At 30.9% G+C, this 15,225-nt stretch overlaps 2 protein-coding genes across 2 annotated transcripts; one reads left to right on the forward strand and one right to left on the reverse strand.

Annotated features, from left to right (window-relative positions):
• Window positions 1-2,520: 2,520 nt before the first annotated feature.
• On the forward strand, window positions 2,521-4,347 carry LOC131634870 (alternative oxidase 3, mitochondrial-like). Its single transcript, XM_058905495.1, has 4 exons — window positions 2,521-3,072; window positions 3,165-3,293; window positions 3,442-3,930; window positions 4,120-4,347. The coding sequence occupies exons 1-4, from the start codon at window positions 2,770-2,772 to the stop codon at window positions 4,177-4,179; spliced, it is 981 nt and encodes a 326-aa protein (XP_058761478.1). The 5' UTR covers window positions 2,521-2,769; the 3' UTR covers window positions 4,180-4,347.
• A 199-nt stretch (window positions 4,348-4,546) lies between these two features.
• LOC131634869 (potassium transporter 7-like) lies at window positions 4,547-12,104 on the reverse strand. Its single transcript, XM_058905494.1, has 10 exons — window positions 11,574-12,104; window positions 10,170-10,398; window positions 9,804-10,052; window positions 9,558-9,608; window positions 8,987-9,247; window positions 7,180-7,232; window positions 6,967-7,081; window positions 6,628-6,882; window positions 5,752-6,274; window positions 4,547-5,466 (listed from the first exon to the last, which is right to left on the reverse strand). The coding sequence occupies exons 1-10, from the start codon at window positions 11,850-11,852 to the stop codon at window positions 4,932-4,934; spliced, it is 2,550 nt and encodes an 849-aa protein (XP_058761477.1). The 5' UTR covers window positions 11,853-12,104; the 3' UTR covers window positions 4,547-4,931.
• Window positions 12,105-15,225: the final 3,121 nt, after the last annotated feature.

The following is a 15,225-nucleotide window of genomic DNA, read 5'->3' on the forward strand; positions in this document are numbered from 1 at the left end:
ATATTGGTAAGTAATTGATATGATTTTAATGTATTGATTCTATATCAATTAAATTATTCCCAACGTACTGATTTTAAGGTATGGGTCGTTAAAAAAGCTTTTATATCTTACAAAGTTAGATAATTTTAGGTAAATCATACAAAAGTACAATATTTACTCAAAATTATATTATTTTTAGGTAAATCATACAATATTGTAAAAACAATATAATTTCGTAAGATATAAAAGTACAATATTTTCTCAAATCTAATAATTTAAATATACATATGGTAAGTACTAAAAAAATAAGAAATCAAAAGTTGCAATCACATGCATTAAATCATAAATTAAAAGTTGCAATCAATCGATCAATGATTACTAAAGATAATTATGATATTTAACTTTTTTATAAGTAAATGATTTATGTCTTCTCATTCTAAACTATTTATTTACCTAAAAAAATATACTGTTTTTTTCTTTATTCTTTGATTATATTTTCTTATACATTTCAAAATTATGTATATGTTTTGAATTTGTAATATTTTATTATATTCTATATTTATTTATTTTTGTTCGACCTTAGAATAAATAAATATCAATAATATTTTATAAAACTAACTTTATAAATTATATATATATATATATATATATATATATATATATATATATATATATATATATATATATATTTATATTGATAAACTTAATTTTTTTAATTTGACCTAACTAAAATATTCTTTAGTTATATAAATTAATATACAATATTATGTTATTTATATATTATAATATCTATAATTTTTATAGCTACTATTATGGATAAGAAGTTAAAAATTGTAATCACATTAAATCAAAAAATTAAAAATAATAAATCAAAAGTTGCAATCAGATTAAATCAAAAATTAAAGTTGCAATCAAGTAAAATAATTATGATATTTAATTTTTTTATAGGTAAATGATTTATGTCTTTTCATTTCAAAACTCTTTATTTACCTAAACAAATATAATATTTTTTTCTTTACTCTTTGATTCGATTTTCTTATAAATTTCAAAATTATGTATACATTTTTAATTTGTAATATTTTATCTTTATTTTTTATTTTGTTCGACCTTATAATAAATAAATATCAATAATATTTTATAAAACTAACTTTGTATATATTGATAACCTTAATTTCTTAATTTGACCTAACTAAAATATTCTTTAGTTCTATGAATTAATATAAAATATTATCTTATTTACATATTATAATATCTACAATTTCTATAATTACTAAGATTTAATATAAATATCACTCAAACATAAAATCAATCAATTAAGATTTATTTATTAATATTTGCACTTAAAATATAAAAAATTAAAATTCATTCTATGAATTAATATAAAATATCATGTTATTTACATAGTATAATATCTACATTTTTGACAAAAACTTGCGCAAGCATAATATTTCAAGCAGATTCTCCATTGTATATTGACACCAGCCAACTTGATTTCTACTTCTACAGCTCAAACTTTCGGGACAGTCAAAGAAGAATATTTATTTCAAACGAATCGTATAGACGATGTTTTCTACTGTCTGCACCAGAAAAAAATTCAAAACACATATTAGGACAATATTTAAATTGTTACTAAAAAAAATAGAAAATAGGGATTGGAAACAACCCATGTAAAAAACGAACCATATACTATGGAGTGACGCCAATTGGTACTTCAGAATGATACATTACAAATTCAACCTACAAATAACATGAAACGCCAATTAGTACTTCAGAATCATACACTACAAATTCAACCTACAAATAACATGAAAGATATTTTCTATCAAGAAAAGAAAGAAAAAAATGTTAAATTCCGGTTTGTCCATGAATAGTCGTGGGAATGGCTGTAATTGCAAAAATAGTATAAACCAAAATTTTCCACATGAATAGTCGTGGGAATGGCTGTAATTGCAAAAATAGTATAAACCAAAATTTTCCACGATTAGGTTTGATGAATATGATAGATACTGTGAAAGTATGATGGTTATATATAGTAATGATAAAAGTGTTTTGGAACGTGGAAGGTGGAGGGCTTGGAAGGCAGAAGGGACTTGGAAGGCAGAAGCATTATATGAGGTAATTAGTGCTGTAAGCAGTTGTGAATGTGAATGGCCAGAGAAAGTAAATAATTTGTAACTGCGAGATCATGAGAGGTTGGAGGTTTAAAGTTCAATCCTACAATGGGAAAAGAATGATATGGAATTTTGTGAGAAGAGAGGCTGATGTGGCATAGCTAAGAGATGAGGAAATGGTAGACTTTTCTTATATGATAGATATTTGACTTCTCAATTCTCCATTGCAATAGATTGCGTGTAGAACAAGATTTATGTTTGCAAAAGAAAGCAGCCTTCCCTTAGAATATTCCCAAAAAAATTGGTTCCTTCTTCTTTGGTGATATTGCATCAAGCTAAAGAATAATAATAGTCCAATAAAAAAGAAAACATAATAATAATCAAGGGAAGAGAAAAGTATATAAAGTACTCAGTAGCTGCCACGAGAGACAGTCAACGCTGCCTGAACATTTTCAATTCCAACTTTGTGGGCTTGTGGCAACTAATCAATCACTCACTTACGCAAATTCATTACTAATTTAACCAACAGAAGTAACCACATATTGCTTCAAGTTCAACCTTCTTCGACCTTTCTTCTTTGCTTCACCTTGTAGCAAATACAAATTTGAATACCAAAACTATATAACTATAAATCAATCTCCCATACTCGCTATTCTTTTCATCCAAAAAAACATTCATCATGAAACACTTTTTAGTCAGGTCAACAGCACAAGCTCTCCTCCGCAGAAGCCGGAACTTCTCAACTGCAGCGATCGCTCAGCCGAGACACCAGCATAGCGGCGGCACGTATGGAAGCTTCTACTTGCAGAGGATGTCTACTCTACCAGAGAAAAAAGATCAGCAGCCAGAGGAGAACAAGAACAAGAACGAGAACGAGGTCAATAATAAGAACAGCAACGCGGTTGTTTCGAGTTATTGGGGGATCGCTAGGCCTAAACTTCTCAAGGAAGATGGAACTGAATGGCCATGGAATTGTTTCATGGTAAGTGTTATTCTTTGAGTAACTTGATATATCAAGGTGATGTATATGGATGATGTTTTACATGATTTTATTATATATGATGTCTGATGCAGCCATGGGAAAGTTACAGTTCAGATGTTTCAATAGATGTCACCAAGCATCATGTCCCAAAAACATTTGCTGACAAGTTTGCTTTCAGATCTGTCAAGTTTCTAAGGGTTCTCTCTGATTTGTATTTCAAGGTAAAACTTCAAACTATAATTTGTGTTACAGCCTAGTGGTTTAAATGTGAAGATAACTTGTTATGAGACTATGATTCGAACCCTGGTCACCACACTTAGTAGTAATATTGGTCATGTGTTTGATTCATTTGAACTATAATTGCTGCAGGAACGGTACGGATGCCATGCGATGATGCTGGAAACAATTGCAGGCGTCCCTGGAATGGTAGGAGGGATGCTTTTACATTTGAAATCTCTGAGAAAATTTCAACAGACTGGTGGTTGGATCAAGGCATTACTTGAGGAAGCAGAGAATGAGAGGATGCATTTGATGACAATGGTTGAGCTTGTGAAACCAAGTTGGCATGAGAGGCTTTTGGTTATTACAGCACAGGGTGTTTTCTTCAATGCATTCTTTGTGTTTTACATTCTCTCGCCGAAAACAGCGCATAGGTTTGTTGGTTATTTGGAGGAAGAGGCTGTGATTTCGTATACACAACATTTAAATGCAATTGAAAGTGGTAAAGTTGAAAATGTACCTGCTCCTGCTATTGCAATTGATTACTGGAGACTTCCTAAGGATGCAACTCTTAAGGATGTTATTACTGTTATTCGTGCTGATGAGGCTCATCATAGAGATGTCAATCACTTTGCTTCTGTGAGTGTCAATTTATCAGTTATAACTATATTAACTTTTGTTTTTTGTTTCTATCAAAATTTAGTCTCGTAAAGGTTACTCTAAAAAGAATACAGAGATATTTGATATGTCGGGACGTATGATATGATATACTTATCAGTATTTAGAATATGGTAACTAAAATCAGTCAACATAATGTTCTTTTTGTAGGATATTCATCATCAAGGAAAGGAATTGAAAGAGGCTCCAGCTCCTATTGGCTATCACTGAGTCATTGTTTGTCTATTTTTTTTATCAAATAGTAATTTCTATGTTCTAGTCTTTGTTGTCTAAACTTTAAATTTGTACCTGAATTGTTCAATAAAATAATATGTATTTTCAGTGTGCATTTTGTAAACTGAAAGTTTATCAATACAATACAAAAGAGAAATGTCTTAATTTGTTGTATTTGAAATAGGGGTAGTGGTGTATGTTGTATTGAGAAAAAATTACCATTAATATATCTAAAATATTTTCTATGAACATTTCAAAAAGAAAACAGAATCTCATAAATTTGAATTAAAAAAGTGCCTCTTCACAAGAAATCAAGAAAATAATTAATTCCAATGAAAAATACGTATCCTAGATAAAGTACTCATGTACAAAACTCTGTTTACCGCATTGAAATAGAGGATATTGCACATCCACAAAATGTATACACAGCCTTTTGCATGTTCTTTTTTCTTTTCGTAAACATAATTTTACATACATCATTCTTTTGTTCAAATTCTACATATATCTGTATCTATTTCTGTTCTCAATCTATTTCAATTCCATATATCCGCAGCGCATGCTCAGACTCATAAGGATAGTTGAAACAATTTCCAGAGGTGGAGCTGGAAAGATGTTCAATGTGAGGATCCAAATAATGATGATCAAATTAAGCACGTTTGAAAATGAGACTTTCCAAAATGTGAATATTCTGATCTACCTGACACTTGTTTAATAACTTTTATTGGGTTGCAAAATTGATGGCCAAATTGTCAAACCATGTAAGTCATTCCAACCTGCATTAGATGTGAATGTGGTACGCTTAAATTTGTGATCCCCCTTCTGCAATTCTTTCTTAGAAAGGCATAAAAATAGTTTATAACTAGCTTCTTCATAAACCATGACTCTTTCCTTGCCCTTATATCTCCATGACCAAGAAGATAAACCACTCCAGATTCTTTAGCCGTGCGTATAAAAGATAACTCTCTTTCTAGAACCTGCTCTGCATCGAGCGCAGGGGGTTTGGGCGATGAAGGCTGAGCATCCTGTGACGTACTAGGTTCAAAAGTAGGCATGAAGGTTTCATTAAAATCAGCTAGAAGAGGAACACCAAGTGAGTAAACACTCCCATTCGGATGTATGAGAACTCTAGAACCAGAGTACTCGTCTTCTAAATCAGTATCCTCATCCCCATCACTTTCAAGTGATCTCTCCTGTGCCTCACGGCGTATAAACTTCTCTAAACTCTCCATTAAAAGCTGTTCAAAAGCTTGGTGATTTTCTTTCCGAACATCTTTGTAACCATACCTGTCGAGATATATAAACGTTCAGATCAGACATGTAAGATGCCAAAATATTTTAATGACAAGTAAAGTATTGAAAAAATTACTAAACAAGATAGTCCCAGATTAAAAGTATTGTCTTTTCATGAACTAACTGACTACCCAAAAGAGTGACTAATATGATATCTCGGTAAACTTTCCCAATATTACATCACTTACTTATTCCCTTGAGATATTTATTTGAAGCTATAGCATTTTTAGCATGTTACTAAAAAGTATTGTGCACTTGTAGGCTTTGAGCTCTTGTTACCTGGCAATACAACGAAATAAATGATAGCTTCTTTGGCAGACTCGTCGAAATAGAAACCTTTCATTTTGAGGCACCATAGCAACTGGAACAAACTTGATGCTCACAAATATAACCATGGAGTGTATTGCTGGAAGTGTGGTTAGAAAATGCCCAAAAATTCCTGGAATTCCTTTGACCAACTCGTTATAAAGTAGACCAATTCCAGGAGCTCGTATTGTCCCAAGATTGCAGCCCAATTCTCGCATTAATTCCGTTGATAGCTTTTGTTTGACTTCAGTTTCATACTTGAGCTTGCTTCCGTAGTTCCAGACGAACATTATAAAAAACATTATTGCAGCAAAGACCAATATAATCCAACTTCCATCTGTTATGCCCCACAAAACGGATGAAAAGAAAACCAACTCCAAACCCAAGAATACTACCAGGAAACTCAGCACTACGAGGATGTGCATCTGCCATATAAGAAGCATAACAAGAGTGACTAAAATGGTGGTCATCATCATTACCCCCAGCTCAGCAATACCTGAAAGATGACAAAAGAACAGGCTGAAAACAAATACTCTTTTATGTTATGTTAATAATATATATATTACAATAGTATTGAAGGTAGAACCAAAGAATCGGGTCCTCTTAAACAAGGCTCCGCCTCCAATATCACTTCCACTATAGTCAAGGACATTCAAAGAGAAATATTAAGAGAGAATTTCAGTGTTTTCCAATTAATTGCAGCACCATACGCTTCTCAAGAACCTATTCTACATAGCCAATCCCACTAAACTTGTGGCATCACTTACATTTTGACAAGTATTTAATGCATGTGTATAAATTTAAAATATCCATGGAGATAAAATAAAGATTTTGAAATAAACTATTTACCATATGCATTTCCAATCTCATCAATGCTGGATATAGTGCAGACAAACACCACAGAAACAGCCAACAAGAACCAGTTTATGACAGGAATATAGATTTGACCCATAAACTTCCGAGAAGTATGAACAATTTTAAGACGCGGGAAACAACCAAGAGCAGTTGACTGTTTTATGCAAGAAAATGTGGCTGTTGTCATAGTTCGACTTGCAATGAGTGCAGCAATATTAGCAATGAGAAAAGTTGGCCAGAATACACCACCTACAGACAAGAACAGTATTACACCGACTTGTAAGGAAAGCAAAACACAAATATATACATACACACACAAACACTGACACCTACTTGGAATAGAAGAAAAAAAGGCTTCGCCAGCATCAGCATGGTGTTCCATAAGGTATGCAGCTTGACCCAAATAACCCAATAGTAGGCACGGCAAAACAAGGAACACAAATGTAAGCTGCAAACAAACCAGCATCAGTTTCATCAATGTGTAATTTGATATGACCAAAGAAATAAAAGAAATCTAACCAGAAGCCATGATAGATGATTCATTACCTGAACTGCTCGAACAGAAAAGTAGCAAAGATCTGCAAACATGGCTTCAGAGCCTGTAACATGATCCAATAACAATGTTAATTGGTAGTGGAAAAATTTGTACGTGCCAGAAATAGTTAAATATAAATTGCATAATTACTACATCCCAATATTAAGATATTTTTGTTTGGTGTACAGAAATTTATTCTACATGTAATTAAATATATAATGGTGGGGTAGAATGAAATAAATCTCCATACAGTTGTCCGGATATTTTTGTATGATAAACAGAATAAAGTTTTCATTCTATTGTTTGTAGCGGATGAAATAGAATGCAATATGTTTCATAAGATTTCATTACATTTCATCCTATTTCAAACAATCCAAAACTCATCCTCAAGGGGAGTTTGTCAGGCTACGAGGCCTACATGTCATAAGCCTCATCAAAAACTTACAGTGGTACTTACAAATGACCTCTCAACAAAAGACCCCTGACTAGAATCAAAACTACAACTTTATCGGCATTATCTAATCCTACTAATACAGCCAACTATCATGAATAATACATGCTTCTCAAATAACAGTAAAATTTCACAAAATCATACTCCATTTGTAATCAAGGAAAAATCTAACCAACCCACAAATTAATACTACTTTTGTATATATATGCATGTAACCACTGTTTCTTGAACACGGGGCATTTTATTCATTTTATTCAGAATCTTGAATCATATATAGTCCACAACTATGAAGCATGAATACTTCAAAAACACAGTCGAATCGTATCCGATACACCGATACGCTCCGATACAGCGTCGATACATATCGGAGGAGTATCCAAATTTATTCTTTTAAAAAAATAAATAAAAAAATTTTGATACGGCGGCGATACGCCTAGAAACTCCCCAGATACGTGACTGTTTATTTTTTTATAAGAGATTCTTCTTTTTAATCATCCTTTATTCTCCTTTTTAATGACTATTCATTCCCAGCAATTCTCTGTATATCCTAATTAATTCTTTCTAGATAGTTACCATTTTTCAAAATTGGTTTTAATTCTCGTAAGTTCTTATGAATACTAATATTTAAAATTTAATTCATATTAATTATTATTTATTAATTTATTAATAATACTTATAATGAAATGTTTTTGACTAAGAATGACACTGCTTGCATCATTTATTTTATTTCAAAGTTTCTTTCTCCTACACCTTGATGAATTGGAACCTGCTCTATTTACCTATCATGGAGAAAGAGATGACATTGATACTATTCCCATATCTTAAATTTAATATTTTTAAATAATATAGTAATGTTAAAAATTGTCTTATGAATATGGTTCTGCTAAACTATAATTTAACTAAATGTTTAATTATAATTTTTTATATACGTATCTTTAACGTATCGTATCATGTATTTTTCAATTAGTGACGTATCGGATACGTCCCGTGCTTCATTGGTCCACAATAGCAATACTATAGCAGCTACACGTTGCATCACTAGGGTGCTCATTTGCATCGCATTTTTGGGTAGCCGCTGGCATTTGCATCCCATACTCAGGACTGCTGCAGAAGAAAAACACAGCCCCTATATAATAAACCAGGTCTTACCCAACCCAATGAATCTGGAAGTCATGAAAGATGACAGTAGGCATTTCATTAAACCTCCGATAGTAATTGGAGAAAATCAATATTAGTCATTGTAATTGCTACCAGGGCATTGATTTAAAAATCGAGAACAGAGACATAAATAATCAAAATATACACGACAAGAGAGAATATATATTATCACATCTACAATATCAATGATCCTGCATATATGTGTTTACCAGTTGCACACAGAAGACAGCCTCCGAGAGAATACCATGCTTTAGTTGAATTCCTTGCAAAGAAATAATAGATGTAAATAGGATTAAAAGCCCTTAAGACACTGCTGTCATATTTTACAAGATTGTATACACCAATGCCCGCAAGAGAACAAAACCATAAAAACAATGCAGGTCCTACAGCAAGCCCAGCTTTGCTTGTTCCATACTTCTGTACACTAAACAAAACAACAAGGCAGGCAACAGAAATCATCACCACTTGATCTGCATAATCACGGAAAAAGTAGAAAAAGTTAATAAAGCTTCACAAGTGATTCTAAAATTGAAATATTTAGCCAATTTTTCCCAATTTCCACCAGAGTAGCCAAAACTATAGAAATGACATCCTGTGAATACTTAGACTGAATTACAATACCTTGAAAACTATAACTATTAATGGAGAAGCAACAATTATTTATTTCAAAAGAGAAAGAAAGATAGAAGCTATGTTCTCAAGATGTATCTGTGGGTAATATCAAATGCAGGTATTAATAACTATTACAGACAAGAGTTTGTAAATAGGATAACACGGTACCTTGCTTAATGGCATTTACCCCAACTTTCAAGCCATTAACAGATGATAGTACTGCAAGAAGAAAATTTTATAAAGTAAGAACTAGTATGAAGTAAACAAGAGGTTATTGAAAACAACAGCTGGCCATGAACACAAACAACGAGATGTGATTACAACATACTATTAGTATTAATCCAAACTCCAAACATACTGACAAAGCATTTCTGTAGAAGTTACAAAATACATAATAATAGAGCAGTAAGTAACCTGACATTGCTGGTGTAACAACCCCATTAGCTATGACCATAGAAGTACCAGCAAGAACTAATAATAGTAGAATCTTCTTTAGATTCGATGAAGACTCTAGCCTTTCCTTAATTTTTAAAGACCTTTCAAGCTCAGGGGACGGCACCTTTAGCCTAAAGCCTGATATACGTGCATCTGACGGCAACTGATTGGGAAGAAGATTCACCTTAGCATTACGGCAAATCAAGGAATATAATGCAAATGTACCACCTGCAGTGGTTTCAAAGTAATTAAATACACGCGATTGAGGACAGAACATATAAGGAAAAAAGAGAAATAGGAGTGAATATTTTAGATTTCTTTAAAACACAAAATTCACCACCATACCTTCACCATCATCATTTGCCCAAAGAACAACAAAAACATACTTGAGCAAAGGAATCAAGATTAAAGTGTACAAGACAAGTGATAATGCCCCAAGAATATCTTCATTGTCTTTAATAGGAGCCTTTCTAAACATAACACTGAAGGTATATAATGGACTTGTTCCAACATCACCAAAGACAACACCAAGAGTTTGAAAAGCCAACACAATTTTCTTTCCCATGGTCATATCCTGCAACAGGACAACACGGTGAAGAAAGCAGATACAAAAACAAACTCAAATTGACAAAATGATTTTGTAAGCTTGATCTCTGTTAAAAGAGTTGAATATGAATTGGGTTAAATCCTAGCTTCAAGTTAGAATCAATTCTAGAAACATGAATTCCAATTGACATCGCCCAAACATGTCAAAATCAATTTTACGTGTGTGGAATTACTTTTCGCTCTCTCTACTCTAAAACCATACATGCACATTCTAACGGAATTCACATCACAGCTATATGATAAATCTTATGTGTGTTTGGTTCTGCGGCGACACAAAATAATTTTAATGAATTGACTATGTAAAAATAATTCTGACTAAAAATGAGTTATACGTAAATAGATTCATGTTTGGATATATATTTAAGTAAAGTGAGTCGAAAAATAAATTCAAGGCTAAAAATCAATTGTAGAATTCAAATCCTAGCTTCAAGTTAGAACCAATTCCAGAGACAACATCAATTTTATGTGTTTGGACTCACTTTTGGCTTTCTCTACTCTAAAACCATACACATTCTAACGGAATTCACATCACAACTATATAATGAATCTTATAAGTATTTGGTATTTCGGTCACAGCTATATAATAAATCTTATGTTGTTTGGATATATATTTAAGTAAAGTGAGTTGAAAAATGAATTCAAGGCTAAAAATCAATTGTAGAACCCAAAAGTTTTAAATTCTAGCTTCAAGTTAGTACTTAGAATAAGACTATGTTTGGTTTCACGATATGAGCACTTAGAATTGATTCTGGATGTGTAAAATTTATTTTGGCATATTTGGTTACTCTCGAGTAAAATTGATTCTGCTTTTCAGAATTGATTCTACTTAAAACCAAAATTTGTAGACGTGATTTTTACATTGAAATTTACTCTCTTTTAGTCCGAAACAATTTAATAGAATCAATTCACACAGAATCAATTTTCTTCACAAGCAAAATCAAATGCACAGTATGGAATCAAAATCAATCAATTTTGGATCCTCCATACACCTAAAGAATAAAGTACAAATACTAGTACTACTACTACAGAAACAATTGAATCAAATCAGTAATAATTACTGAAAATCAATCCATGTGAAGTGAATCAATGAACAATCCATAATTGTCCGTAACCAATAAATGTAAAACAGCAAGCATTACTCACCTCATAGTGATGTGTATGAGCACCAGGAACCTCAAGAGCTTCAACATCAAACGAATCAACTCGTGGACCAGTACGAATAAGCCTCTGGTCAGCATTATCTTCGTCTTCGGAATCGAACATAGATTGATGCCGCATATCAGAAGCATCGTATTCGTCGATCTCAGACGGATCTTCGTCTTCCTGGAAAACCCACCGTGATTCGGTTGAGTCAACGGATAATGCACTTCCGGGATCTTCCTCGTCTTCGTCCATTGAATAACCGTTTCTAGGGTTTTCCATTGAGAATTGAAGAAGATGAATGAAGGATTGTGGAAGAAGAAAAAGTAGAATTGTAACTGAAATTTGTTTGAAATGGAATATTGGTTTGAATTCGGGAACTGCAATACCACGGGCCCTTGGATGGTTTGGTTGTGAATTGTGATGATGACGATTTTCAGTTTATTTTTTTCTTGTTGCAACACTCTCTTTCGGTGTGCGTGTGTGATAAGTTGGAGTATGGTGATAATTGTGAAATGTGGATTTTCACGTGGCAAAGCATGGGAATTGCCTAGGAATCTTTTTGAAAAGAGGGAAAAAAGAGGAAAAGTAAATCATCCATTTAAGGTATGTTTGAATTTGATAAAAAAGAAATGGATAGTTGGTGGGTGATTGGTTTATAATGGATAAACCAATTGAATTTTGAATTTATATTCTTTATAATATAGGTTTAAATGTAGTTTTAATTTTTTTTTAATTTTTAAAATTTTTTAATTGTTTTAAAAAAATTAGGTTTTTAATTTCTCCTTATCATTTATTTTAAATTTATTTGATTTCCTCCGTAATTGTATGTTTGACTTGTTCGCATATGACATGAAAATGATTACGTGGACATTTTATTTTTGTTATATAAATTTGTAAGTTATTTATAACATAAGAAGAAACTATGTTTTGGAAAAGACTAAAATACTCATTGCTTTTTATTGCACCACGTTACCCTAAAATGACTTTCTCACATGCTACTTATTTGTTTGTTACCTAATGTTACTTCCTTTCCTAATGTACACTTTTTGTGACAAGTTATTTGTCTCAACACCCGTGAACCTACTTTTATGACCCTACACAATACACATCATCTTAGATATCACCCTACACAACATCCAGCTACTACTTCAAAAACGCAACTTTCCATACCTTTTTCAACTTTTACTATTCTTTAAGATTTGGAAAATGTGTGAAGTCTTATCACAAATCATTTTTCTGCTTCCTCGCATATCTCAATGATTTTCTTTACTTACTACTCCCAACAATCTTATCTTCTCTCTCAAACTCCATTTTCCATATATATGTGAAATCAAAAAAGATCTAAAAAATGTGAAGGATTGGTGAAAAATTGAAGATTTGTGAAAAATTAAAGATTTGTGAAAAATATCAGTGATGTTTTCCATCATCAACTTCTTCATCTTGGGACTTCTTCTTCTCGGTAAGTTTATTTTATCTTTATGCTTTTATTTTTTAGTCTTTTTTTTTTCAAATACGATTATTTATTTTTAAATGAATTCATATCAATCATGAGTAAAGCATCATGCAAAAAAAGTGGTAGAGGAGCAAAGATCTAATACCAAGAAATAACAAGCTGGAAACACAGAAGAGTAATAGAGAGACGCAAAGGATGAAGGAAAGCAAACTGACGACGATGAATCAACAAGTGGTAGTGCAGCGGCGGCGAGACCAGAAAGAGGGCAACACAGATTTGTAGTGGATGTCGAAAACGTGGCGACGACGGCGTGATGCTAAATTGTTTGGTTTTGAAGGAGAAAGACGGGGGCGAGTGGAAAGTTGAGAGATATAGTGGACGAAAATCGTCAAATTTGGAATCGAAAAAAATCCTTCTTCTTTTCTGTTTCACATTTGTTGTTGCGATCTTTTTCCGCTATCGTGATGTTATTGTGAAGAAAGTAAAAGAGATGCTTTTGATTATGTATATGAGTATTGATTTGGAGAAAATCTTTTCACTATTCTGATTTTATCATGTGTTTGATTTTGCAACTTCCCTAAAATTTCTTTCTTAAAAATCTTTCCCCTGGTCTTTGAATTTTGTTATCACAACAATATTAATTCTAGAATTTTTTATTTATTATGTGTACAAAATTATATCCTTTGATTTATTTTCAACAATAAATTGATAAATTGTTTCTAACAATATTTTTTAATATATCAAAATAAAAGTTGATAGAAGAATTAAGGACAATGGGAAATAAATATTTTTTCCATTTTTTATTAAGGAATAATTAAACAAAAATAGTATAAGAAATAATAAATATAGATTTTTTTTTTTAAATTGAAAAATAGATAAGAACAAACTTTTTAGTTGATCGGTTAAGAACAAACTCTTCAATAAGCTTATTTTGTCCTGATCTACATTACAACCATAAGAGTTTGTTTAATTGATCTTATATAGCTTTTGTTTTTTAGATTAGCATTTGAATCATTGGACATTAGAGCTTGCACCCTTTGAATATTTGAGTTTGCAGACAATTAATAGTGCAGAATCTAAGAGAAGGCAGCTATTCCATTGTGTAAATTAGTTGCCTTCTATCTACTGTTCCACATCAACTATCATTTTCTTATTTACTCAATTTTTATTATTTAACTCGTTATTTTTAAAGACATCAATTTTTCAAAGCATAATTTATTATCCAAGGGAACGAACCATGATTTTTAACATCACAACCACATGTCGCATTATCATTTAGCTATTAAGCTAAATAAACAATTTATTTAGTTATTATTTTTTAATAATATTTAATTATGTTATATAATTGATTTTAATTATATTTTATTATGTTGTATTTAAAAATATTTTTTAATAAAAAAATCAATTTAGAAAGTCATATTTAAATATTGACATTAAAAAATATTGAAAAGAAAACCAATTTCACAAATTGCTAATTATATACAAATAGTTAATTGATAATATTAAAGGAGAATGGAAAGTCATTAAATAGGGGAATGAACATATTAAAAATAATATTAGAAAATAAAATTTTCAAAAATAAGACATTAAAGATACTCAAGAATACTATTTTAAAAAATACAATAAAAATATGAGTCAATTATTATTGAAATTAATACAATTAAAATTCGTCTCATTTATTGAAATTTATGCAATTAATATAATAATAGAATAAATCTGTCTCATTAGTGTAATTACGAAAAAAATATTACCGATTCAAATACGACAAAAATATATGTTATTTATTAAAATTTATTTATATAATTAAAATAATAATTAAATAAATGTTTTTCAATGATGTAAATACGGCAAAAAAATATTAGTGATCCAAATAAATGTTTTTCAATGATGTAAATATTTATCGCTTATTAAAATTTATAAACGTTTCTTAAATTCTATATATCTATGGGAAAAGGTGTACTACTTATCCAAATACGAAAAAAATATTTGTTTTTTTATAAATTAGTTTAAATATTCAAATACGAAAAAATATATGTTTTTTATAAATTTAAATTAATGAGTGAATTTTAATTTTCTTTTTTGTAAATGGACAAATTTTATATTGATCTAAATATTTTTAAAAATAATGTCAAAATAAAAATAATATTTACATATTGGAGAAAGTATAATGTTGAATATTTTTATATATGGAACATTTAG

This window comes from Vicia villosa, unplaced genomic scaffold (assembly GCF_029867415.1).
Source record: "Vicia villosa cultivar HV-30 ecotype Madison, WI unplaced genomic scaffold, Vvil1.0 ctg.001374F_1_1, whole genome shotgun sequence".
Lineage (NCBI taxonomy): Eukaryota > Viridiplantae > Streptophyta > Magnoliopsida > Fabales > Fabaceae > Vicia > Vicia villosa.